We start from the raw sequence: 25,936 nt of genomic DNA on the forward strand, positions 1-25,936 counted from the left end.
GGGAGCAGAGAGGAACACGATTTACATTTTACAAAGATGACTTACTCAGGTTGTAGTGTGGAGACAGATGGAAGTGGGACAAGAGAAGGGACAGAAAGACCAGGAGAGAGATGCTGGAGGCCTGATGGAAGGCAGTGACCCTGGCAAGAGGGGGAGAAAAAAGACACGGTGTCAGCTAGGAGGTGGGACAAAATTGGTGAATTAGTGGTGAGTGGAGAGGGCCGAGATGCAGGTTCCCGGCTGGTGAAGTGACTGGATGGTGGTGCCACCCAGCAGCATGGGGCAGGTCCCAGGAGAAACAATTCTGATCGGGAAGAAGCCGCCTCCGTCAGCGCCTTTCTGTTTCAGATTGGCAAGCCAAGTTCAGGGGAAGCACAGATGCTTTGGGGGTGTTCTTAACCCCATCATTTGGACTCAATGGCCCCTACACACGTAAACGGTGCTTTCAGTAAGTTTCAAGCAAAGCAAAAGGAAGATATTCACCTGTGGGAGCTGAGAAAAGGCAGCAACGTGCGCAGCATCATGAACCTGGGCGCCCGCAAGGCTAGTGATCATAAACATCCCACTTTTCATGTAACAGACTTTCCATTCCCCTCCCCCACACCAGGCATCTGCGCACACAAATCAAAAGCCTCTTAAGTCATGGAATGAAAAAATGAAAAAAATAAAAGCAAAAAGTACTTCCTGTGGGGGGCAATGGAAATTTTTGCCCAGTTTATTTTCCAGGCCCGTGTAAAGCTGTTCTGAATATTTAAAACCACAAGTAATGGTACTCTTAGCTGAGATTGTGAGAAGAGGAGGCAGGGAAGGAGCTCATTCAGGGTCTTTCACACGAGGCACGATTTGCATGGGAGCGAGGTCTGCTCAGCTTGAAGATCAGTTACCACCGAACGTCGTTCAAACAGAGAAGTGTGGGGCTTGGGGAAAAGCAGACGGATTCATATCAAATAACAACACACAACCCAACCATAGCTTGTGTAACTTTTCTTCCCTTGGGGTAGAAACATGGCACCAAATTTTATTAGGAAATCTCTTTTGCATTCAGATATTTTGGAACTTCATCTAGGACCTAAGTCAGCTTCTTTCACCAAAATATGAGGCCAAAAAATTGTGTTACCAGTAATTTCTGGACAGATAAATGAAGACTAGAAAGTATGGTCATTGAGAGTGTGGAATTCAGAGTCTCGTCCTCTGGGTCTGACCTGGCTCCATCACTTTGCAGCGGTGTGATCTTGGGCTCCTTACTTCGTCTCTCTGACTCTCAGTTTCCTCATCTGTGGAACGGGAATAATAATGGGATCTACCTCCTAGAGTAGCTGTGACAGCTGGGTGAGATCAACCGTGTGAGGCCCAGGGTCTGGCACACAGCATGTACTCAGTAAATGCTCATTATCAGGGTCCTGCCCTCTTTTCCTTTGCAGAACTGCGGCCACCTCTACGACTCATGGCAACTTTTATCAAGGAGGTGAAAGCTCTCCATGCTGAGTTCCCGAGCTAGGTCACAACCAGATCCGAGAAAGGCAGTTATCCTCCACTGCCTGCCTGTCTCTTCGATGGAAGAGGACTGCAGGACGACGTCAGTGGGTCTAGAGGCATCTCCTCCGGAAGCATCAGGGGGCCCAGTGGAAGGGAGAGTGAGGAAACTGGGGTGGCAGCTTCCCAGGGATCCTGACAGCCCGGTCTGTACTGCTCAAGCTAGCTCCATACCTCTAATAGCCTCTTTCCCACCCGCTCCTGAGGCCCAGGCGCCCTGACAGGAAACTGGGGAAGCCTCAGCTGCTGGGGGAGCTGTGGAGGACCAGCCGCCGACCTGCCTTTGGACCCTGTGGCTCTGACCCTGAAGTCCTGATTGCTGTTCTGTAGCCCCAAACCTGGATGCTGCTCAGAGCCTGGACATTTTAGACTGACACCTTGGTGGTCCTGCCCAGCCAATTTCAGCTTTTCACCTGGATGTCACCTCTATGGGCTGAGAGTTGGTCCTGCCCTGTAATTCCCCAGGAACCCAGCCTGGATCCAGCATCCTGGAAGCTGGGTCAGACCTCCGGATGGAAGGCTCAGGAGGCCTTGGCATAAATGGTTCCACTTGCTTGGTTAAGAGTGAGGACCGTGGAGTGGGGCTCTCCAAATCTTGGTGCCGCCACTTACTAATGAAATGACTTGGGCCAGGTACTTTCCACTCTGTGCCTCAGTTTTCCTCATCTGTAAAATGGGGAGATTAGTAGTCCTCATCTCATAGGGTGGTCAAGAGGATTAAATGAATTAATACACATGTAAAACATAGTATAAATCTATATACACAAATAACCCACTTAAATACATGTGAAACAATATAAATGTAATTAGTATTAGTTACATTTATATTATATTTTGTACATGTTAAATAAATTATATATCATTTTACACTTAATTTTATACATAAATTAACATGTATTATTTCATATAAAACATTTGTGTACATATAAAGGTAATTATTTATATTATGATTACTGTTGTGATTGTCTGCTCTCTCTCCCGCAGGGAATCAGCGAACTTGGGCAGGCCTTTCGACTTTCTTGCTTTCATCTGAGGCTGTAGGTGCAGAATCTCTGGTTTCTACAGACCCTGCTGTAATGTGCAGAGCAGGGTCTAGGTTAGATTAAAACTGACTCCATCATTTGGAAAGCCGTAATCTGCAATGAATGCCACGTAAATACTATTTCTCAGATTCCTGTGGCCCTCCTCTTTCAGATACCTTCATTTCAATTTCTGTAATAATTTCATTTATTTCTTATCTTATTTCAAAGCCTTTCTATCTCTGGAGCAAAGAGCATAAGATAAAAATGTGTCAAATAGGTGTTATTCATGCTGTGGCTATTTTTAGGTGCTGCGATCTCCAATAACTGTTGAGTCAGAGAAGGAGGGTGGTTCTGAAAAGAAGAGGCATTGTCCCTCTCACTTGTTTTGTTGGAACCAGAATGAGGGTAAAGTTTTTCTCCGTTTTCAAAATCATCAGCAATCCATGGATTAAGCTTAACTCCCATGAGCAATAATGCCTCCAGAGAGCGGGCGACATCAATTAGGAGACGTCTCCTTGACTTGATGGTAAGTGTGACACTACGTCAACCCCCACAAACCCACTTCCTTTCTGGCAAATAGAAAACAACCGAGAGCATGAATCTGCTGTCAGCTTTGAGCACTGGAGAAGAGGGCTGTGTTTGTTTCTGGTAAACATGAAGTCAAACCTCTGCTATTTCTTTCTCTTCTGCTTCCAAGTTGAAGCTCTCACAGGTAAGTGGCCTATTGAATATCTCTTATTAAGTTCTAATTCAAGGGAACATTAGGAAAAATCAAAAGTAGAAAAATTAGGCATCAAATAGAATTTTTTCTTTGTTGGAAGTAGGAACAATTACAGAAGAGCCCAAGCAGCATGGCTAAGGGCGTTTGTCGCCCACGTCACTGTTGATGGCATTGAGTTTGCGTTGCTGCCTTTGATTCTGTGTTTTAAGAAGAAGAAAATGTTTCATCAAACCATTAAAATTTTAAATTACCAGCTGGGAGTCACCTTTAGTGGATGAAGTAGAAGCGTGGCTTGCTGTTCGCGGAGAAAGAGGACTCGTGTCAACAGAATGAAAATTAAATAGTCCTGGCATTTGGGCTGGGAATTCTTTCCGAAGGAGAAAATAAAACAGAAGGGCTTTGAAAAGACAGATTTTGATTTTATTCTTCTCTGGATGGTCTGTTGTCAGAAGTGCCTGGGCTGCCACAGAGTTTTTTCAACACCAGTGGGTGATGTTAAAATACTCCCTAGGCCCCTACGGATGTTAAAAAAAAATATTCTGAAGTCCTGGATTGTCTCTCAGATGGTATAGATCGGGCTCTATTTGAACAATTTCCATAAGGCCACCTACAACCAAATTAATATACATGCTTCTGTTGCTTCTTACTTGGTACATTTTCGTATTACTTTCATTTTATCTTTTACTCTGAGCCATGTTCTTGAGGCTGAGAAAAATGAATTTAAATTATATTTAATTGGTAAGTTCTTTTAACACTAAAAGTGAATGATCTTATCTTGAGATAAATTTTGCAGTGGTACAAAGAAATAGACTTTATTTTTCTCTCCAAAGAAATAAAAAACAAAAGCAGATTGCTCAGATGTTTGATCTTGTGGTGGCTCCAGGTGGCTCAGATGCTCTTAAGTAAAGACGAATGAGGAGTAAGTGTCTGCTTTTAATAAGGCCCAAGGGCAGTTCCGGGCTACTTCATTGTTTAACTGGGCCTTTTCTACAACCCAGTGAAGGCCTTTAGCAGCATGAACAACAAATGACTAGTGTCAGAATTTGTATTCATTCATTCATTCACTTCTCCGTTCCTTCATGCAGCACCAAGCACTCGCCGGGCAGGAGGCACTGAGGTAGCCGCTGCAGGTACACTGATGAGCAAAATCAGGCCAGTCCCTGCTCTCACGAAGCTAGCAGAATGATTAATCAACCAATCCCATGAATTAATAGTAATTACGGGCAGAACTCAGTTCTTTGAGAGGATGCCACAAAGAAGCCTGTCTAGACTGGTGGGTGTGGAGGTGGGGTTGGGGAGCAGGGCTCATTGAAGTCTTTCCTGTCAAAGCGGTACTTGAGCTGAGATTTGAAGAACAAGTAGGAGTGGATGGGGAGAAGGGCGTGAGGGAGGGAAGAACATTCCATACCACGAGAAGAGTAAGCGCCTGTGGCAGGAGGGAATGAAGGAAGGTCAGGGAACTTCGAGAAAGAGGATGTGCCTGAGCACAGAGAGGGAGGGGTTGGGGATGGCGCAAGATGAGGTTGGAAAGAAATGTAGAGGCCAGAGCAATCAGACTGTGTGGGCTGTGTGAAGGCTTTGGATTTTCTTCCAAACACATTGGTACAAGCCATTGAAGGATTTGTCTGTACTGCTAAAAGTCATCCTGACGTGCCAAAGCCATGAGAACGCTGGTGGCGGCGATATTGCGCCCGGGAGATCTGAATTAGCACAGCTGTTATTTCCGAGGAAGGATGGATGCAGCCTAGGTTGAATCATTTCAAGTCACCAGACTAAGCTGATGAATAAATTGTGCTTCTGGAATGATATTCGTCTTAGATTCTAATGGAATAAAACCAGTGTTCACTCTCATCACACAGAAAACTGTGACAGGCTGTTTTCCCGTTGACAGGTGGCATAGTTGAGGCACGAATGGCTAAACATTGACGGTAAATACACTAACAATCTTCAAATGAAAAATATCTTTGCCAGGCATTTATCCAGCAACTACCGTTTTTAAAAGCTCTAAACACAAGGTAAACTGAGCACTTGCTTATTTCTAATCCTGCCGACTGTGTAGCCTTTCTCATCCCACAGAAAGGCAGGCATTGTCACCTTCAGTTAATGTTTGAAGGATCTCAGACCAGGGAAGGCTAAGTGATTTGTTGCATAATTCATGGCAGAACCAGGATTAGAACTCAAATGTGCCTGACTCCAATATCTACCTTCTTTCTACACCGTGGTGGCGTGGCACAGATGAAACGTAAATCTCAAAAGACAGAAATTCTGACCAGTTTTGTTACTTGGCTGGTGAGTTGAGGTTGGAAATCATGGTGATCCTCAGTCTTCTCTTGATCTCAATGTAAAGTTTAACAAAGCTGCCTTCTTTTAATGACTCTGGAACAATAGGAGGCTCCTCATTGTGAAAGAACCTGGGGAAAATGTGAACCTCTCATTGCATTTAGAAGACGCTCTTTCTCGACCTTATGGTCCATGGGGACCATGCGGTGACCTGATAAATTCTTGTTTTAGAATGACCGCTTTGAAAGCAGTGGAGTGGGAATGATGGACGTCAGATGGTGCTTAATAAATGTGCATGTCTCCTGATGTGTTCTGGGAGGAAGCTGGGAGGACAACCTTCAGGCTCATTTTGAGCCATGCTTTTGTCACCAAGGCACCAAAGCAGGGATTCCTGAATTCCGCCACCTCAGGAAAAACAGCCTTTGGTGTCTCCAGTACTGGTCCCTCCCCAGAGCTCAGAGAGGAGTCTGTGGGGCTTGCTGACCTTTGACCCCTCCCAGTACCCCCTTCAAGTATTCAACTGGATTTAAACAAATCCAAATTGTCAATCTTTTCTTTTGGTAGAGGAATTTAGGTCATTCTCACTCAGCATGGTAAGCCTTATTGATTTTATCCCTTCAATATGATGTTTACTTCTATTTATTTTCCTCTGTTGTAGTATCCTCTTTTTTCTCTTTTATGTTTGTTGGTATGATGAAGTTTCTGTTAACTCCCCTCTTTCCCTCCGTAATTTAGAAGGTTGACCACACTTCTTAATTGACTAAGTCATTATCACGTTCAGAGCATCTTAACAGAATGTCTATTTATTTATTATTGTATTAAAATGAATAATGACAATGCCCTTGCCTGATACCTACGCCCCTCCCTTTGACATGAGGAAGTAGGAATGTTCTTTCCTTCCTTCTCCCGTGTTGGCCCGTTAGCACATCCCTGCCCCACACGAGGGTTTTGTTAAAATAACTGAAAACCTTTAGTCATTGCTAGATTTCCTTTTACAGTATTTCTCTCCTGTTTCAAGGATTCTTCACATTTACTTCACCTGTTTTCAGCATGCTTCTTGCCATCTGTTCCTGTCTTGTGATCTCTGTTCTGATCCAATGATCAGATTTCCATTATTTTCTTCAGAGACCCCAAACTCTCTGAATCCCAGCATGAGTAAAGACGTCTTGCTTTCACTGATGGGAGACTGATACCTTTTCTGGGGATAGGATCCTGGAGTGTTGGCTGTTCTCTGAATAGTCTGTGGGTCTTCACTCATCGTCTGCTTGCCTCTAGGATTACAGAGGATGAGCTCTGTGCTAGTCTGATTCTCATTCCTTTGTAAGTAACTTAAATTCTCTAGAATCTTGTAGGCTATTCATTTCAATCTTGGGATTCAGGAATTCCAACAGGGTTGGCCTGGTTCTGTGAGTGTTTCCACGGGCATTGCTTGGGGCTGAGTAAGACCTTCCAATCTGCTGCCCTAAGTGGGGTTTTGTTGTTGTTTTTTAAATATCAGGGATAGTTTTCTCCCAGTAGTTTAATTAATTATATCTTTTTCTTTGTCTTTTTCCCTTTTTTCTAGAAATGTCTATTATTCCTATGTAAAATCTTAAATCACTTGTTCTTTCATCATTAGTGAACAAAATGGCTTTCATAACTTGCCACTGCTGTCAACAACTCCCTCAGATGAAATGGAATATCATAGTTTGTAAATTACTAACAGCATTTCCCATTTCTTGGTAGAAACAGAATGTAGGTGCATAGGGAGGCCCTTAATTCTCATCTTAGCTTTGCTCACTGTAAGATCCATGGACTTATTTGACCTAAAAAAATTGGCCTCAGTAGTCACAGTTGTAAACTGAGCAAAACCCCCAATTTATGCAACCTCCTTATCCCAAGTATATGAATTTGTATGGAAAAAGATTTATTGGACTTTGTGAATTTAAAAAAATATTTAAAAAACCATTTGTAGCCTTGAATACCCCCCCCCAAGACTACCTTTGCTCCATAAATGGCATCTCTGTGCCACTGCTGTTATAATAAATTGGGTCTATCAAATAGTTATTTTTGGTCATTGTAAGTAAAAGAAGAATTTTGGCATTTGAAACCTTTTTATAAAAATTCAAAATTATATTTTGGAAAGTGGAACTGAAGTATGTAGAGAATATGGAATACAAATGAAAGCTGTTAGTTAAAAATTTTTTTTTCACTGGTTTGGCCTGTAAGATTGATCAGAACAGACCAAGATTTGTAAGATTAAAGAGAGTCAGAAATTGAGGGGGTGAACCTCCCCTGGGTCGTGCACAGCATACTCAGGCCTGTGTCTGCTTGTCTTGAGGAAAAGCTAAGAAGAAACAGGTTGTCCTTAAGGAGGGTGACAGACTCAGAGAGTTTTGATTCAGTCAACCACTGGTTCCGAGAGAATCTTCTGTTTGTCTGAGTTGTGTTGACATAGACGTGGCACTTTCAACAAGCAATTAAAGATCATTTAAATGTAACTTTTTGAGTTTGAGAAATCGAACTTTTTGTAGACATCGTTTATATCCTCCTCCAGCCCAGCATCAAAAAAATCCATTCACGAACGACAGCAACAACAAATACAACCTCTCCTGTGCTCACAGTTAGAGTTCTGTTCATTTCGTCCTGTCTAGATCCAAAGCAAAAACCTCATCCAGCTCCTGTTTGTACTTATTTATGTATGATGAAAGTTTCATGTGTATGTGAATCCATATTTTTACATTTCTAAAGGCAGGTAAGTTACAGAATAATCATTAAGAATTTAGACCTTGTTGGAGCAAGGACCCCACTGTGTTGCAGGTGCTGATACACAGGGCAGCTCAACACACAGTGGTTGATGGACGAGGATGTTGAGGGAAATTGATGTGTTAAGCACAATGTATTGTCATATCTAAGAAATTATTTGATATATTTTTTGATGTATGATAACCCTTTCAATCACAGAATACATATATGGCATGAATGTGAGTACTACTTTAAGTATTTGGGATAATTATATACCCAGTACATCTTGAAGGAAAAGAAATATCCACAAATAACTTCCAAATCCAGCTTAACGTACTAAGAGGCTTTTAAACAGTGTGGACTCTGGTCTCAGATTGTCTAAGTTCAAATTATGGCTCCACCACATATTGGCTCTATAACCTTGGGCCAGTTATTCAAGTCTCAGTTTCCTCACCTGTAAAACAGGGCTAAAAATAAGAAATGTGGCTTAAAAGGCAGTTATAGACATCAAATGAGATATTGCATGTAATGCATTTAACACAGTACTCAAAACATAAGAAACACTCAATGCTTGTAATTACAATGCTTGTGATTGTTATTATTACTTTTTTGGAAGCTTTTGAAAGCTTAGATGTTTACATAGCTTCCAGAGCTATGGGGCTTCAGAGAATTGGCTGAACGTCACTCAGTTGGAGAATTTGCCTTCGGACTGCGAAGCAAGTGTTCTCCAACATTCAGTAAGCAGGCTCTCTTGCTCTGCTTTTCTTGCTCCTTTCCTCAGTGCATTGCAGGACATGGACCAACTGTGCTCAGCCCCCAAATTCTTCTACACATTCATTTATTTAATATTATTGAGCTTCTAACATGTTCTAGGTCCTGGGATTATTTAGGTGACCATGTAGTCCTTATCCTTGTGAAGTTCACAGTTAAGTGAGAAAGATAGACAAAAATAATAGTGATCTAAGCTTTCATAATGCATTATAAATATACTGATGTAAGCAAAGTATTATTGAGAACATAGAGATAGGAGTCTTTGTCTAGGGGCCTCAGGGACTAATTTAAAATGATTCTTAAAGAATGAATGGGGGTTTCTAGGCAGATAAAGGAGCAATTGGATATCCTAGTCTAAGGAAACAGAAGTAAGAATGTGAAAAGAATGGCCAAAAAGTTCAGTATGGCTTGAACCATGGTCCATGAGATTGTGAAAAGATTTTGTGTCATGCCAAGAAAATTGATTTTTCAAATCATAAACAATTTAATGGAGACTTTTAGGCTGGAGAGTGAAATGCTTTTTAGAAACACCTTTTTTGGGAGCAGCATTGAGGATGGACTTGGAGGGGAAAGACTGCTGTTGAGAAGGCCAGTCAAGAAGATGCTTCCACAGTTGACAGAAGACATGAAAAGGTCCTAGACTGGCAATGGGAGTGGAGAAAAGCAATTGAATTGAAGACATATCCTTGAGCAAGAGTCAACTGGACTTGGTGACCAATTGGATCAGGAGAGTCAGAGACGGGGAGAAATGAGGAAGACTCTGAGGTTCCAAGGGTCAGACTAGTGACTCCTTTAGAGGAAGAGGTGTGGGTTTGCGAGTGAATATTGAATTCAGTTTGGAAATGTTTCTCTTCGTGTGTCAGGGAATATCCTGATAGAGATGTTGACGGGACGTTGGAAATATCCCCTAGAGACAAGGGGAGAGGTGGGCTTGAGAGAAAGACGTAGGTTGCTGGAGTACAGATGAGAGCCGAAGCCTCAAAGTAAACAGGTTCAGCCAGTGAACACCCTGTCTGTGTGCCCAAAGGGCTGTGCATAGCAGCTGAAGGACGGGAAGTAACATGGATATTCGTGGGTGCTGATAGAATGCCCACCCCTCCCCCTCTGTGGAAGAGAGTTGGGTTTATTTTGTATCCTGTGATTTCCCTAGTAGGACAGTTTCAAATTAATGGCAATGAAATAACTGGCAAAGTAACTTGTTTGAAAATTAATTACTTCGGGAATAGTGCTACAAAGTTTTATAACACCTCTGAGATTTTTCCATTTTCATGAAGAAAATCAGTTTTTACTAGAAGAAAATCAATTTTCCATTTTTCTTATTATATACACTTAGAGGACCAACGGTTGTTTTATCTTCCCTACAGAGCTTCCTGGAGAGTCAAAACAATTTACTCCTTTAATGTATATGCGTGTGTATATACTCTTGGCTTTTTGACTTTCTCCTTACTTTTCTTCACATTTTTTGGCTTTCTTTTCTTCAAGTGTTAAGAATTTGGGTTGGGTTTATTTTGCCTACCCTTCCTGCAAATTTCCATCGCTTCTTTATAGTAGGGATGGCTTTGAAAAACAATGTGAATATAAAAATGATGCATATATAAAAGTCTACTAATCAGGACTCTAAAAATTTTAGCTAGTAGACTCAAAAGAAATGACATTGCTTTTATGAAAGGTGAAAAAAGTGGTAGAAAGCACATTTTTTAAATGCCACAATTTCTTCGTAAAAGATCAAATGTAACAAGAACCTAATATAAATATTGCAATTTTTAAAATTTCTCCTCTTATGCTACATTCATGTGCTGTGCTAAGCTAAAGCTTATCATTGTTGGATTACAGAAAACGTGTTTAATAAGCACTATCAGTAATTGCGAACTCAGGAGATCTTATCTCTCTGCGACTCTGAGGCCTTTGTGGAGGTTTGTGGTTAGCAGTCTGAATTAAGGAGAGTCAAGTTGAATTGCTGATTTGTCTTGCACCCTGCCGCGTGGTGTGGGTTTTTGCCAAAAGCTTTTCAACTGGGAGAATACAACTGCTTACAAAGAGTCCTGGCAGGATGGTTCCAGCAAGACCATCTCATACTGAAGAAATGAAATAGTTTAGATATTCAAAGAATCAACTTGCAAATAAAGTTCTGAACCATAGCGCAATTCTCAGGTGAATGACCTTTTCTTCAGAGATTTTCTTAACAGCCTTTTAAGAAGAAGATGCAAATGCTCTTATCATTTAAAAAATGTGAAAACCTGAAAAAGTCACCCAGCACTAAGACTCTGGTTTTACTCTTGAAAACATTAGCCTATTGATACAACAGTTATGTTATAAAAATCATAGTAGCAGTTCACAGGTTTGAGCCTTTGTTGGGAAGACTGCAGCCTGTAGACACGGTAGTCGTGTGACGAAGAAGATCCAGCACCTGTTCTCTCGAGGACTCGGAATCTAGGAGTACCAGCAAGGAGTAAACAGATACGGTAGCAAGACAAAAACTAAGACTTAATAATCAGATTTTAAAACTAATCACCCCAGGAGTCAAGAGAACATTTTCTTATTTGTGTTTTTAGGAGTGCATTAAATGCTAGAGGATATAGCATGGTGTTTATATCACAAATCTCTAACATGCTGTGGTTATGAGACGTTTCGGTGTGTTAGAACAATTGTTGGCCCAGCGGCCCCTGTCCTGGCCCTCTGTTGGGCAAACTTAGCGACTGTTCACTCTGGAGGATCCAGATAATCAATCAGGTTTAAACCTGTCCTCCCCTCTCCAGAGAATCATCAACCATCTTAACAAGTTTTATGAACCTAGTGGACATTTATAGGTAAAGAACCTGTTTCTTTAAAGCTCAGACAGATAATTTTCATTAGAATCTGACATCCTACTTGAGGAGGTGTCTTTTATGCTTGATTGTATATTTGTGTGTACTTGTTTCCAGAAGAAAGGCAACATGGTGTAGCTAACCCTGGAATCATGTCCCAGCTATAAGCTGTGTAATCCTGGGCAGGATACTCACTTTTCTGGCCCCAGATTAGCTTGATAAATGTAAATGTAAAATGTAAAATGAAAGGCTGAATTGGGCCATTTCTAAGAGCCCTTCTAGTTCTTACATTCTATATTCAAGACCTCATCTCCCCAGATTTATAACATCAATGAAATCTACATATTCATTTGTTCATCCATCCATCCATCCATCCATCCATACATCCATCCAATAAATATTTATTGTGACTAACTGCATACCAGGTGCTATTGTAGATACCCGGGATGGATTGGTGAAAAAAATCAACAAGGTCCCTGACTTTCCAACTTGAATTATAGTGGGGTAGCCAGACAACAAACAAGTGAACAAATAAATCAGACATTTTCAGGCAATGATAAATACTTTATCTCAGGTAATATTCTATAAAGTGATAGGGATGCACTTTGGATTGACCAATGGTTGCTGGAGGAGTAAGAGGCAGCTATAGGAAGATCAGAAAGAACATTCCAGGCAAGAAAACAACAAATTCAAAGCCCTGGGAACCAGCTGCGTGTGTTTGGGGAATAGAAAGAAGAGTAGTGTGACTGCAGTGTAGTGAATGGTGGGTATAAAATGGTGTTGGACAGCTAGGGTTGGTCATGCAGGTTGTGGAAACCAGGGCAGGAGTTGGACTTTATTCTAAGTGAGATGGGAAGGCCCTGGATGTTGATAAGCAGGGCAATGATGTTATCTGATTATGTACGTTCAAAGAATGTTCTGGCTGCCCTGAGGAGAATAGATGGTTGATGAGTGACAGCAGAAAGTTAGGCAGTTCTGGAGTCCCAGATAGAGATGAGGCTGGTTTGTGTGAGTTGCAGTTTAGATGGAGGAGAAGTAGATAGATTCTACCAGACATGAAACAGAGGCACAGGAAGTTAGACCTTCTTCCTGTAGGCAGATCTGGACAGCGATCCTGTAGGACTTAGTCTGGAGTGACCACTGGCCAGCTTTACATGGCTGCTGCTTTCGTTACACTTCTCTTGACTGTTGCTAGTGTCACTTCAACCTTAGATTGAACCCCAAATCTTCATGCATCCAAAAAGTGGTGTGACCTCAGACAGATAATCTAACCTGTTTGGGCCGTTGGTTGACTGTACATGGAAGAATCAGGCTTGCTGGATGATTTCTAAGTTTACCAGGTCTGAGCGTGTGTGATGCTGGGCAGAGGTTGAACCATATTACAGGAGCACGGGTGTGAAGGTGAGGCTGTTTACAGGGTGTCTGAAACATGGGCAGACAGGGTATATGAGGATTTATGGATGTTGGAGATGGAGATGGGATGTTAGGGAGAGTGAGGAACGTGTCAAAGATAGTGTGAGAGAGGATATTTTGGAGGATTATTTTATATTAAGAGATGGTAGATGAAGAAAATTTAAGCGTGAGACAAAGGAAGGAAGAGATTAGTGAGGGGGGACACGCAATTTTTAACTACTGGTACAGTAGAGGGACTGACCAAATTTGATACCCAACCAATCAAAACAGACACTGGCTATAAAAACTGGTGCTATCATACTAGTACTCCTGGTTGAATATTAGACTTGGAGATGAGAACCCCAGGGAAGGTGGAGAAAAGATTCTAGCTGCTTCTTCAGTTATAAGAAACTTGTGTGTTCAGATTTTCCTTAACTTGTCTGTCTATTCATGAAATGTTTTAGTCATGGTTGTAGTAGTGATCTGCTTTGACACTACTCTTCAAATGTCACCAAGGCTAAGGGGAATTTGTGATCAGGCGTTGGAGCACACCTGTTCTATAGGTGCCAAGGTAACTAGGGAGCAATTGGTCAGATGCCGTATCTGGTTCCTTTGATTGAAAACAGTTAAACCGCAGATTTCGAGTTGCCAAATGGTTTTCCAGCTAAAAGGAGTAAGCACTAGGGATACAGAAACTTCCTATCACCACAGTGAATAATAAAAAGGCGACTCAGGCAGTTTTTAGACTAAAAATGAGAAAATAAAAAATTCAGCCTGTCCAGTAGAAATGACACTTTGGAACCCCCAGTGACTTCTCTGACGTCAGTGGCATGCACCCTTGGCGCTGCCACTGGGGAAAAACTGTGGGAGTCTTCCTAGCCGCAGCTGAATACTTTTATGAGCAAGGAAGGTAGTCTCATTAATTTTCATTTCTCCTGGCTCCCTGAAACAGCCCAGTATTATGCTGGGGCACAGAGAGGATTATGGGAACATGACTTCTCCTCTGGAGGACCCAACAGCAAAGCAATGGCTCTCTCAGTTGTTTGTGGTCTCATCTGGATATGTTCTGATCCTGGATCCAGAGGGAATAAGTGTTGGAAAGAACTTTAAGAGATTTTGGTCTCACTTCCTTTTTCACAGATGAAGAGACTGAAGTCCAGAGGGGTTCCCTAGTCACAGAGGCTTGCTAATGGCAAAGCCAGAATTTGCCTCTGGTTTCCTTGGGAACCGCTGCATTGGACTTCCACGGACGATTACATTTTATCTTGGCGTTTGGTTATAAGTCACAGCGTGGGCACAAGAGGGGAAAAAGCTGCTGACAAACCATCTTGAGAAACAGAAGACACTGCGTCTACCTCTGTGTGTGCACACGGCGGCCGCAGACACTTTTGCTCCAAGATCTCTTTGTGGTTTACTGGCTGCCATTCTCAAGTCCTTGGGAAATTTGCTCTGAACGTTTCTAAAGGAACTGAGAACCAGCCCCCTGATTTTAATGTCTGCAGCAGATGGTAGAGACATAAGTGTCAAAACAACAGTAGTGCAACAGAATCTACTTTCAGACAAACACGTCCACAGGCAACACCCCTTTCATTCTCATCGCCTGGGGACGGCTCCTCTTCTCAGGCCGTTGGTTCCTTCCCCTTTGCCTTTTGCTTACCTTGTTCCTTCTGCTTTTAAAATGAACCAAGCATTATTTTCCTTCTATATACTTTTAAAGATTTTAATTCTAGGACAAAACCACTATACAGAAAAGTGAACAAATGTCAATGTACAATTTAATGAATAATAATAAAGCGCACCACCGCACTCCCGCAGTCACTACAGGTCAAGAGATGAAACATTGTCAGCACACAGAAGCCTTTCCATTCCTGCGCTTTCCTTCCTGATCCCAGCTCCTCTCCTCCTTTATACACACTATGAGATGGAATTGTGTGATATTCACTTAGATTATATCTTCTGTTCCTATTCTTTCAGTCATTAAGCAAGAAATCGCAATATGTGTGCTTTGCTTATCAAATTTTCAAGTTACAAATACCTTCACTATTCTCCTCGACAGTATATTCTGGGTTGACAGGTCATTTCTTTCAGCACATTGAAGATATAAGACCCAATTCTACTGTATCATGGCTTTTATTGTTGATGTTGAGACATCAACTGTCAGTCGAATAGCTGCTTCTTTGAAGGTACTCAATCTCTTTTCTCTGGCTGCTTTTAGGATTTTCACTATGGTATATCTAGACGTGCATGTTAAAAAAAAAATCTACTTGTGGGGCTGGCCCAGTGGTGCAGTGGTTAAGTGTGCACATCCCGCTTTGGTGGCCCAGGGTTTGCCACTTTGGATCCCACGTGTGGACATGGCACAGCCTGGCAAGCCATGCAGTGTAGGCGTCCCACATATAAAGTGGAGGAAGATGGACACAGATGTTAGCTCAGGGCCAGTCTTCCTCAGCAAAAAAAAAAAAAAAGAGGAGGATTGGCAGCAGATGTTAGCTCAGGGCTAATCTTCCTCAAAAAAAAAGAAAAAGGAAAAAAAAAATCTGCTTGTGATTTGTTGGGATTCTTGAATCTGTGAATTATGGCTAATTCTGAATAATTTTTCTAACCTATTTTCCAGTTCATCAGCTCTCCCTTTAGCTTGTCTATACGATCTTAACCTATCCATTGAGTTTTAATCTCAGTTAGTGTGGGGTTTTTTGCCTGTCTAATCGATTCTTCTTCAAATTAGTTGACTTTTTTTTTTGAAATTTCCTATGCTGTGCAGATATTATTACACCTTTATCTTTTACTTCTATTTTGGAGATCTGATAATTCAAATACGCGATTACTTGTGGGTTTGTTTCTGTTGTCTGCTGCTTTTGTTATCTTGTTTCCTTGCATGTCTGATTATTTTTATGGTGTACTTATTGTATTTAAATATTATTTGTAGAAAGGACTTGAGGCCTAGGATGTAAATTTTTTCTCTCTGGAATAGTTTGCATTTTTACTTTCAAAAACCTAGGGGTAATAAGAGTCCAAAATCGTCTTAAACAAAGTTCAAGGATTGAAGTTTTCTAGACCATTGAAGTGATTTGAAGCTGGGCTTCAGTCCACATGAGTGCTGGTTTTCTTCTGGTTTACCTGTACTCCAAGGATGAAACTCTTCGGAATCCCAGATTTTTGAAGGGAGGGTCTTCTACTGGATTTCTCACTTTGTAGACTCTGGGAGTTGAGAGAGAAAAACAAAAGTCTGAATCTGGGAAACAGCAAATGCTCCTAGAGTAAAAGCAGCTTTCCAGTTCTGTTCATCTCTCTGGGCTCTGGTTCTTCAAATTTAACCTAGTAATTTTTCTTCCTTTTGTCATTTCTTTAATCCTTTTAATAATATTTTTAGACACTTTTTTCAGCATTTTTGGTTGTTTTGATGTGGGAATTAGTTGAATAATCTGGACATAACTGAAAAGTAGGACACATGTATTTTCACAATCAAATTCCCTGAGTCAAAAATCTCTTCCCTAGTAATATGAGAGATATCAATGAAAGCCTAGAGATGTTAGGAAAAATAAGTAACTGTGGTGAATCTTCAATAAAATTATGGCAGCTAGTGCAAGCAGACTTGTGGCATAATGCTAGTTCTCTTATAAATTGGAGCAGTTCTTCTGGACAGCAGTATGGCAATACATAGTGTTATAATGATGTTTAAACATTTTGACCAAATGTCATAATATTTACATAAAACCAAAATGCTAAAAATAACCCCGATATCCACCATTAGTGGAATGCTTTAATAAATTATGGTAGATTAGCATCATGGCCTGTTATATAGTCACTAAGAAGAGCAATTATGATGACTATGTAAAAAATGGAATATTTATGATATAACATTCACTGACAATAGCGGAACACAAAATAGTATGTTCATTATATAAAACAAGTATAAAGAGCAAAAATACACAAATGATATTTCTATTTCACTGGAGGACTAGGTAATTGTTTTTTCTTAAAAATTCTTTATGAGCCTCCCTTGATGGCCTAACGGTTAGAGTTTGGCATGCTCCGCTTTGGCAGCCTGGGTTCACTTCCAGGCACGGAACGACACCACTCGTCTGTCAGGAGCCATGCTGTGTTGGCAGCTCACATAGAAGAACCAGAAGGGCTTACAGCTATATACACCTATGTACTGGGGCTTTGAGGCGGGGAAAAAGGAGGAAGATTGGCAACAGATTGGCTCAGGGCGAATCTTCCCCTGCAAAAACAACAACAACAATAAAAACAACAACAAAAATGACTGCATTGCCAGGGAAAAGAAATACCAAAGACTTAAAAAATGTTGTTTAGACTTGTTGCATGCTTTTCTCAAGAAGAAAGAGATTTCCAAACTTAAGTAAAGTACTGTTGTGCTAATAATTTTTCCCAATTTCTGCATGAAACTTTCTCATATTAAAAAAAGAAAAAGAAGAGGGAAAAAGGAAAAAGGAAGGCAAAGAACACTTTGCACTTAAAACCCAATAACTCGGAATCTGCAACCAGGCCAAAACCATTTCTGGTCTCCCCTCTGTGATCCCTCCGCAGCTCACAAAAACAACCTTGGCTTCCTAAAAGCTCAAAATTTATTTTAGAAATGAAAAACTAAACAGCCCCCTGGGGTTTCCCTTTGTTATCGGACCTCGATTCAGTTTTGATGGACGAGGTTCAGAGAAGACACATTTCTGTCATGTGAAAATGCTTCATCCGCTCTTTCGCTCTCTAGTGGGAGGGTACAGTCTAAATGCATATCATCATTCATTTTTAGCTTAAGCTGTTTCGTACTTTTCAGAGTTTTTGTCCTAAACCACATCTTTCCTCAAACCTTTCCTTGTTGAAGTGTTAATCCTTCTCAATTCAATTTTAAAAGTCACTGCTAAAGTGGCATCTTCTGATTCTCCGATCAAAATTAGACCCCAAGCCAGCAGCTTTATTCCAGTAGCACTCCACTCCTTGCACGAGCGATGGGGCGTTACTGCCTATTTATTTGCTTACCATCTGTCTCCAATAATCAAAGCTGCTGGAGGGCAGGAACCAATCTGTGTGATTCCTACCGTGCCTGTGTATCATTCAATGTGTTATAGATTATAGGCTCACATATGACATGCACAGATCTGGTTAGGTTTCTCTGGGGCACAGTTTTCCCTTTGGCTGTGAAGTTCTTTCATTTTGGGGCACGAGAGGGGACTTTATGAAGAGATGACTTCTGTGTTCAAATATGATGATGAGCACAACATATTCACAGAGCGTTATGTTTCCTCGGTTTTCTTTCTTTTTATCCAGGGAAAATTGGTGATTCTGCCAAGTCGGACATGTTTATAGCTCATGACGGGGGTGTCCAAATTTTATGCAAATATCCTGAGACCGTCCGGCAGTTTAAAATGCAGTTGCTGAAGGGGATGCAACCACTTTGCAACCTCACGAGGATGGAGGAGAGCGGAAACACGGTGTCCGTCAAGAACCTGCAGCTCTGCCAGTCTCAGCTGTCCAACAGCAGCGTCTCTTTCTTCCTGTATAACCTGGACCGTTCTCATGCCAGCTACTACTCCTGCAAACTCCTCATTTTTGATCCTCCTCCTTTTCAAGAGATTGTTAGCACAGAATATTTGCATATTTATGGTAAGATGTTGTTTGCATTTGCCAGACTTAACAGTACATACGCATTTTGACAATTTCCTCACCAATGAAAATAATGAAACAAATAAATATATTTTGTGTTGGAGTTCATTTAGGTGCTTTGATGGCAATCATTTATGATGAAAATATGCTAGAGATGATTTATTAATAATAATATAATTAGCATTAATCAGTAATAAGCAATTTAATCACGTAGACTGCTGAGTTAGAAATAGGTCATGTTGTCTTTAAAACACATATGCCATTAAAATCAGGGAAAAGAATTTAAGACAAATACTCAAACCCATGTCTTAATGGCTATTACCTCTATTTACCTAATGTTTAAGGTTTGGGTTTTGTGCTGGATTTGAAGTGAGAGATGATTGAAAATAACAGTTGTAGGGGGCCAGCCCCATGGCTGAGTGGTTAAGTTCACGTGCTCCACTTCAGCAGCCCAGGTTCACAAGTTCAGATCCTGGGCAGGAACCTATGCACCGCTCATCAAGCCATGCTGTGGCAGCATCCCACATAGAAGAACTAGAAGGACCTACAACTAGAATATACAACTATGTCCTGAGGCTTTGGGGAGAAAAAAGAACGAGAGAAAGATTGGCAACAGATGTTAGCTCAGGGTCAATCTTCCACACCAAAAAAACCCAACAAGGCTTGCTTAGAATATAATAGTTTTACTTTCCCTACTTACACTTTTGCAAAATAGAGACAGATAAGCCCTTTATTACCCACATTTGTAAACATATATGTACACAGAGTCTTTTAGGTTTTAGTTTTGGATCCTTGCTGTAATACCAAAATGATGTTATTTACCATTTAGTGGATTTCATGATTGTGATGAAGAAAAGCGTCATTTGATTAAACAGCTCTTTTAAGTTTGGTAAAAGAACTTGAGATTCAGCACGGAAAGAGGAGATTTGATTCTCAGAGTTTTTCCTTAACGTGTCTTTTTCCCGACCCAGAATCACAGCTCTGTTGCCAGCTGAAGCTCTGGTTGCCCATAGGATGTGCGGCTTTTCTGGTGGTCTACATTTTTGCCTGTGTCCTTATATGTTGCCTTGTAAAAAAGGTGAGCAATTTCTACCTTTTCTTGCATCTGTTTTACTGAGGAATACCAGTGGTTATTTACTCATCAAAGTACGTGTTGCTCTTGCCAGATTAATTTGATCAATAGGTAGACCATTTCTTTTCCTCAAGATATATCTACTAATTATATTACTAACTTGGAACAAAGGTTTATTTGTTCTATACCCACTTTATTCCAAAAAAGATTCAATGGCTTACAGAGAGATGTATTATTATTATTCTTCAAAAGAGATAAGGAAATTGGGTCCAAGGAAGACAAGAAGTCAGGGGGAAGGTTAAAACATAAAAACAGATGCTTCTGGCTTTTAAAAATTATTAAACGTGGGCTGCAAATTTGATTCTAAGCTTCCTAAGAGGTCAGGGCAAAGAGGAAAGAATTAGTTACAAGTTTCACTCAACTGGTCAATTGAAAAACAATGAGTGAGAAAGTCCTATAAGGTGCCAGGAGCAGCTAAGAAGGAAATGGCCAGCTACTTTTCCTGGTAAGTTATTAGGACTTCCTGCTTTTAAAGAAAACCACTGAAAAGTAAGCAGAAAGATAAAACAACACCAACCGTCACGACAACAAAAATCTCTCTGTGCTGGGGGGCATGCTGGTTAGTCTTTCACGATGTGGGTTCTTAGTGAAAACACTTAGACCTTTGTGCATATTCTGCAAGTCTTCTGATGCTCCAGCATGTCCACAGGGTCATCACTGAGCAGGGGGTGCTGTCTGTGCAGAATGGGACTTGACGAGAGAGACCAAGAAGGAAGAGAGCGGGGTAGGGCCCACGACCTCAGTCTAGGGAGGAAGGAAAAATAAAGGCAAAATTGAGGAAGGAAGTTCAGCAGAAAGCTCTTTTTATTTAAAGCCCTTTTCCTACTTAGCCTGAAGTCAGGAGCCTAGGTCACATTATAGCACTGCTGTTACATACGACTTCATCAGAGAACAGAGAACAGCCAAAACAAACAGCAGCAGCAACAGCAAACCAGGGCTGGAGATGGGGAAGAGCAGCGGACAAACCATGTTTCTGCCTTTTTCTTCCAGAAGCCTCGCCCCAGTGTGCACGACCCTAATAGTGAATACATGTTCATGGCTGCGGTGAACACGGCTAAGAAGCCTAGACTCGCAGGTACAGCTCCACTGGGGCTTTGGGGAAGGGAAGGGCGCTTCACATTAAGCCTGGAATTTTAATTTTAAAGAAAGGGAAACTGTCTCTCAAGCCTAATTTTAGTATTTTTTGTGAAAATCTGAATTTTCACTTTCACTGAATTTATGCTTTCTGAAGTACATTGAAAGCAAACAAACAGTAAGTTTGTAAAAGCACTAATAAAAATAAACAGACAAAAGTTCATAAGCCACTATTGTATCAAGGCAGTTTTCCAATTAATATTTCAAAAATTGGGATGATTCTAAGTCTTCCTTGTCAAAAATGCAAATTACTGGGGCCGGCCCGGTGGTGCAGTGGTTAAGTTCGCACGTTCTGCTTTGGTGGCCCGGGGTTCACTGGTTTGGATCCTGGGTGTGGACATGGCACCACTTGGCAAGCCATGCTGTGGTAGGCGTCCCACATATAAAGTAGAGGAAGATGGGCATGGATGTTGGCTCAGGGCCAGTCTTCCTCAGCAAAAAGAGGAGGATTGGCGGCAGATGTTAGCTCAGGGCTAATCTTCCTCAAAAAAAAAAAAAAAGCAAATTACTGAGTGAGGCACTGTGAGGCTCCACAGACATATGCCAATTTTAGACTGAGATGTGGAAGAGAGATCTGGGCTGGTGCCACCAAAGGCAAGAAGGAGAAATCGGTGAAGATATGCAGTTATTTCGATGTAAGGAATGTGCAGGTTTAGGGGACCTGAGTGGCCGCAGAAGGCCAGTTAGGTGGGACTTGGACATTTTCCATTGAGAGTGAGTTTTGTCAACTTGAGTGCTGTCATATTGAGGAACATCCAGAAAGTCTGAAGCATCGATTGTGGAAAATTTGTATGCCTTCTGCCTTTGAGGTTGCAGTGACGTGAGGCAGATAGTGAGACAGAAACCACTGCCCTTCTGTCAGCACTCAGTGGTGAAGGACTGTACAAAAGAGATGCCCACAGCATCCAGTTGTCATGAAATTGTAGCATGGGAAGGGAGCTAAGCGTTCCTGTAGTCCACCTCCTTATCTTTCAGATGAGAGAAACTGACTCTCCAGGGTGTTCAGTGACTCCTTTGGTGACCCAGAGAGTGAAGACTGTGGCTTTGACCCTAGAGAAGAACTTGTGTTTCATTACTTTGCTATTGGAAAAAAATCTTTTCTCTCAATCTCTGTGCTCACAATAATGTATTCTGTCCTAGTTTGGGTCCCTGGAGGCAGACCCTGAGACAGAGATCTGGGTGCAAGTAGTTTACTTGGATGGTGACCCCAGGAAGAAGCGGCGAGGGAGCAGGGAGAGGGAGCCAGACAGGGAGGGAAAGCAATGAAGGTTGCAGTACCAACGTCTCGCAGAGGCTGCAGGAGCTCCGAGACGTGTGCAGAGGTCTCCCAGAAGTGTTCTTCAGAAGAATAGGAAGTGGGGCATTTATCCAGCGGCTCCCATCCCCACCGGCTTGGGATTGCCTGCAGGGAGCATTAATTTCCCCTCGTCCCTGAGCTGCACCAGGTGCTGGGGGTGAGTTGGCTTTCAAGGCTTCAGAGAAAGCCCTGAGGCAGAAAAGCAGAGAAATGCATTGGAGGGCTGTTTTGCTAGAACGGTCAGCGAGTGCAGAAGTGTCCGCCCCAGCTGCGGCTGGAATCAAAGTTCGGCAGTTTCATAGCCACCTACCAAGCCTAGCACATACCTTGCAATGAGAGGTAAACAAACAATAGCTGTGAAAATGGCCAGAGCACAAACTTCTCGAGGATAGGCAGGGTCTTCCATCTGTATTCTGGAAGCATTATGCACACACAATTCCAAGCAGAGCACGACTCAGCACTTCCGCAAAACAGGCTTCATGCAATTTCTGGAGGATGGGTCCCCAGAGGGATGACTCTACAGGCTTAGCATACAACAGGTGCTCAAGAGTTGTTTATTAAATAAATAAATTAATATTTCATCTAAGTCAAATATTTATTGTATGATTATTCCATGAATCGCGCTGTGCTGAGTAACGTGTGTTGGGCAGAGGGAGAGGAACCCAAGACAGTCCTTGTCTTCAGTTTGTAATGCCATTGGGAGAGGTGGTGTGTTTGCACGGAAGGTGGAGTCACATGATAGTGTCAGAAGTACTCAATTGCAAAGTGTAGAGTTCAGATGATGTGTGTTATAGGAGTCGAGAGGGGGCTGGGGTAAAACTTCATGGAAAATGTGGAACTGCTCCTGGGTCTTGAAGCATAAAGAAAAGTTTGGATGGGGTGTGCATGTGTATGTGCATATGTGTGTATGTGTGTGTGTGTTCACAAGAGGCAGAGGAAAGGAGAAAGTTTGTTGAAGCCTATTGGCACATGGAGAGCTTGCTATTCTTACTAAATTTCTGTTACAGATGTGAGCCGTCATTTGGAACTCTCTGGCACCCAGGCGTGAAACCCGTTGGCCAGCTCCCTCCAACTTGAAGTGCAAGATTCCCTCATTTCCTGGACCACAGGGAATCTGACTTGATTTGACTACATACATCTTCTGCTCATGTTTGGTTCAATCTGGCCCAGTGACTCTATCAGTCAATAGGGGTCTTAACAGACTGACTCAGTCCTGTTGAGTTCTCTCAAGACAAACACCCTCTCGCAACTAGCTTTATAGAAAGCCCGGCTCATGTGTGCTCAACAAATAGACCTCACTGGGGCCGAATGCCTGTCTGCACATCTGCTTCTAGCAATGCGCCAGCTAGTAAAACAGACACATCTACAAAAATTTTTTAAAGAATGTGCAAAGCAAAAGGGCAGCCCAGGGCCAGCATCTGTCCACGTTTCACTAACAGACTGCCTCTTCTTCCTGTAGAGATGGGCATTCCTTTTTCAATCAGACAGTAGTGATTTGATTTCTCAAGCGTAGATGTGTAACTGCAGCATGCTGATGCGTTAGTGCACAGCGCTCTTCTGCAGCTTCCGAACCCCCAGTGACCACTCCACCAAGAGTTTAGATGCCTCTTCTGTCCTCAGTTTTCTTTTTTAAAAATGCTTCTACATGCCTACTTGACAGACACTCTGAGTAGGGAGCTATGTCTACATTTTTTCCCTCTGCCGCTCAATTACATAGATATATAGTTGCAGCCTAATGAACACATCTTGCCTATATTTTCCCTAAAAGCATATTTTTGCTCCGGAAAGAGATCTTATTTATCTTCTTTTCCCAAATTTAGTTAAAATGGTTTACTTTGTTGACTTGTTGACATTAGTGGTAGGAAACATTGCCCAGAATCAAAAGCGACTTCATTTTATGATACTGTTTTCTACCATTATCTATTTTTTCATGGTGCTATTAATTGCAAGTTAGGCCTTTTTTGTAGATCATATTAAAATCGCAAACAAACCGACAGATCCACCTTCCACAGTCCAGCACTGTCCTGGGGTGAGAGCCAATGATCCGTTCAGCCGAGAGCAGCAGCTCCCTGGGCTACCGGCAAACTGCAGCCGCGCTGCCTCTGGGCTTGACAGGCTGGAATGGCCCCCATGGGCCCGGAGCAGCCGTCCAGACCTGGGTGGCATTCCAAGGGCTGAGAGACTCTCTTGAGCCAGGGACAACCAGGTGCTCTTGCCCCCCAGAGGCTGAAGTCACCCTGGGGACCACAGTGGGTCTGCCTGCACTTGTACCTCCAGGATCTACAAAGAAGCATAGATGTGCCAGGGGACCTCAGCATGATCCATTCTCCTAGAAACCACTCAGCCTGGAAACTGGCCCTGGCCCTTCGAGATAGTCTTCCTTTGAATATGATTTGATTGGAAAGATTCTTAAACACATGTAATGTGGTTATTCTTAGCTGAAATATTTTCTCCACTTTGTGTCTGCATGACCAACCAAGGCTTCTGAAGCAGCCAGTGTGTATGCAACAATATTTTTAACTTTAGGTAAAATGAGATGATTTACTAGTTTTAAAATTTGTAGTGGCCTGCTTATACTTTACTTTAAAAGTGAGACCTAACGTGTCATTACGCACGCTTATATTGTTTTAAGCGTGTGTAGTGCTGGATGTGTACAGTACAGTACTGAAACTGTAATTTGAATCAAGTATGGTGTTCTCTGTTTCCAGCTCATGTGGATGCCCAGCTGGCTTTGCGGAGGTGTTCCTGAGTCGTTTGCAGTTTTCTGGGGAGGGTGGGGGCGGGTGGGCAGGAGACCCTCCTTGTGGCTGGGTGGCCTGGTTGTCAGAGTTGTGCCCTAAAGAATCCTCACCCTCAGTACTGGATATTTCACAGAGAATTATTAAAGGGTACAATTTCTGTTAAATGAAAACTGGTCTTAAGAGGAGCTAATTATGAAATAGATTTTAGCAATAGTAGGAAACTAAAGAATAAACATTTGATATTTGGCAACTGAAATACACCTGCCTGTTTTCTTGGGGGAGGGAAAAGATTACTGTAGCAGCACTTGTAAATTTGACCTTGTTCTTGAACGTGGTTGGGTTGCTTGGCACAGTTGGTCTTTTCATTTTTTAAAAATATTTTGAAACAACCACAAACTTATAAAAAAGTTGGAAGTACGGCAAAAGGACTGTTCTTTTCCTGAGTAAGTTTCTGACCTAATGCTCTGTCACCTCTGAATAGTATGTATTTCCTATTCACAAGAGAACTCTCCTCCACAGCCACAATAAACCATCAACATCACAAAATTAATGTCAATATGTTGCTGCTGACTAATCCTCAGACCGCATTCCAGTTTTGCAAGGTGTCCTCATAATGTATTTTATAGCAAAGAATCTATCCAGAATCTCCCTTTGCGTTTCGTTGTCACATCTTTGTTGTGTACTTCAGTCTGGACAGTTCCTCAGGCCAGACTTTCACGGCCTTGGCTCTTCTGAAGATTATAAGCAGTTATTTTGTAGAATGTCT

At 41.9% G+C, this 25,936-nt stretch overlaps 1 protein-coding gene across 2 annotated transcripts; it reads left to right on the plus strand.

Moving 5' to 3' along the window:
• Window positions 1-3,182: 3,182 nt before the first annotated feature.
• ICOS (inducible T cell costimulator) lies at window positions 3,183-25,416 on the plus strand. 2 transcript variants are annotated; one of them, XM_046659134.1, is made up of 5 exons: window positions 3,183-3,267; window positions 18,531-18,866; window positions 19,838-19,944; window positions 20,989-21,073; window positions 23,437-25,416. In XM_046659134.1, the coding sequence occupies exons 1-5, from the start codon at window positions 3,210-3,212 to the stop codon at window positions 23,475-23,477; spliced, it is 627 nt and encodes a 208-aa protein (XP_046515090.1). In that variant the 5' UTR covers window positions 3,183-3,209; the 3' UTR covers window positions 23,478-25,416. The 2 variants fall into 2 exon arrangements, with proteins under 2 accessions (XP_046515090.1, XP_046515091.1); XM_046659135.1 differs by lacking the exon at window positions 3,183-3,267 and adding an exon at window positions 13,486-13,818.
• The last annotated feature ends 520 nt before the right edge of the window (window positions 25,417-25,936 follow it).

This window comes from Equus quagga, chromosome 4 (assembly GCF_021613505.1).
Source record: "Equus quagga isolate Etosha38 chromosome 4, UCLA_HA_Equagga_1.0, whole genome shotgun sequence".
NCBI lineage: Eukaryota > Metazoa > Chordata > Mammalia > Perissodactyla > Equidae > Equus > Equus quagga.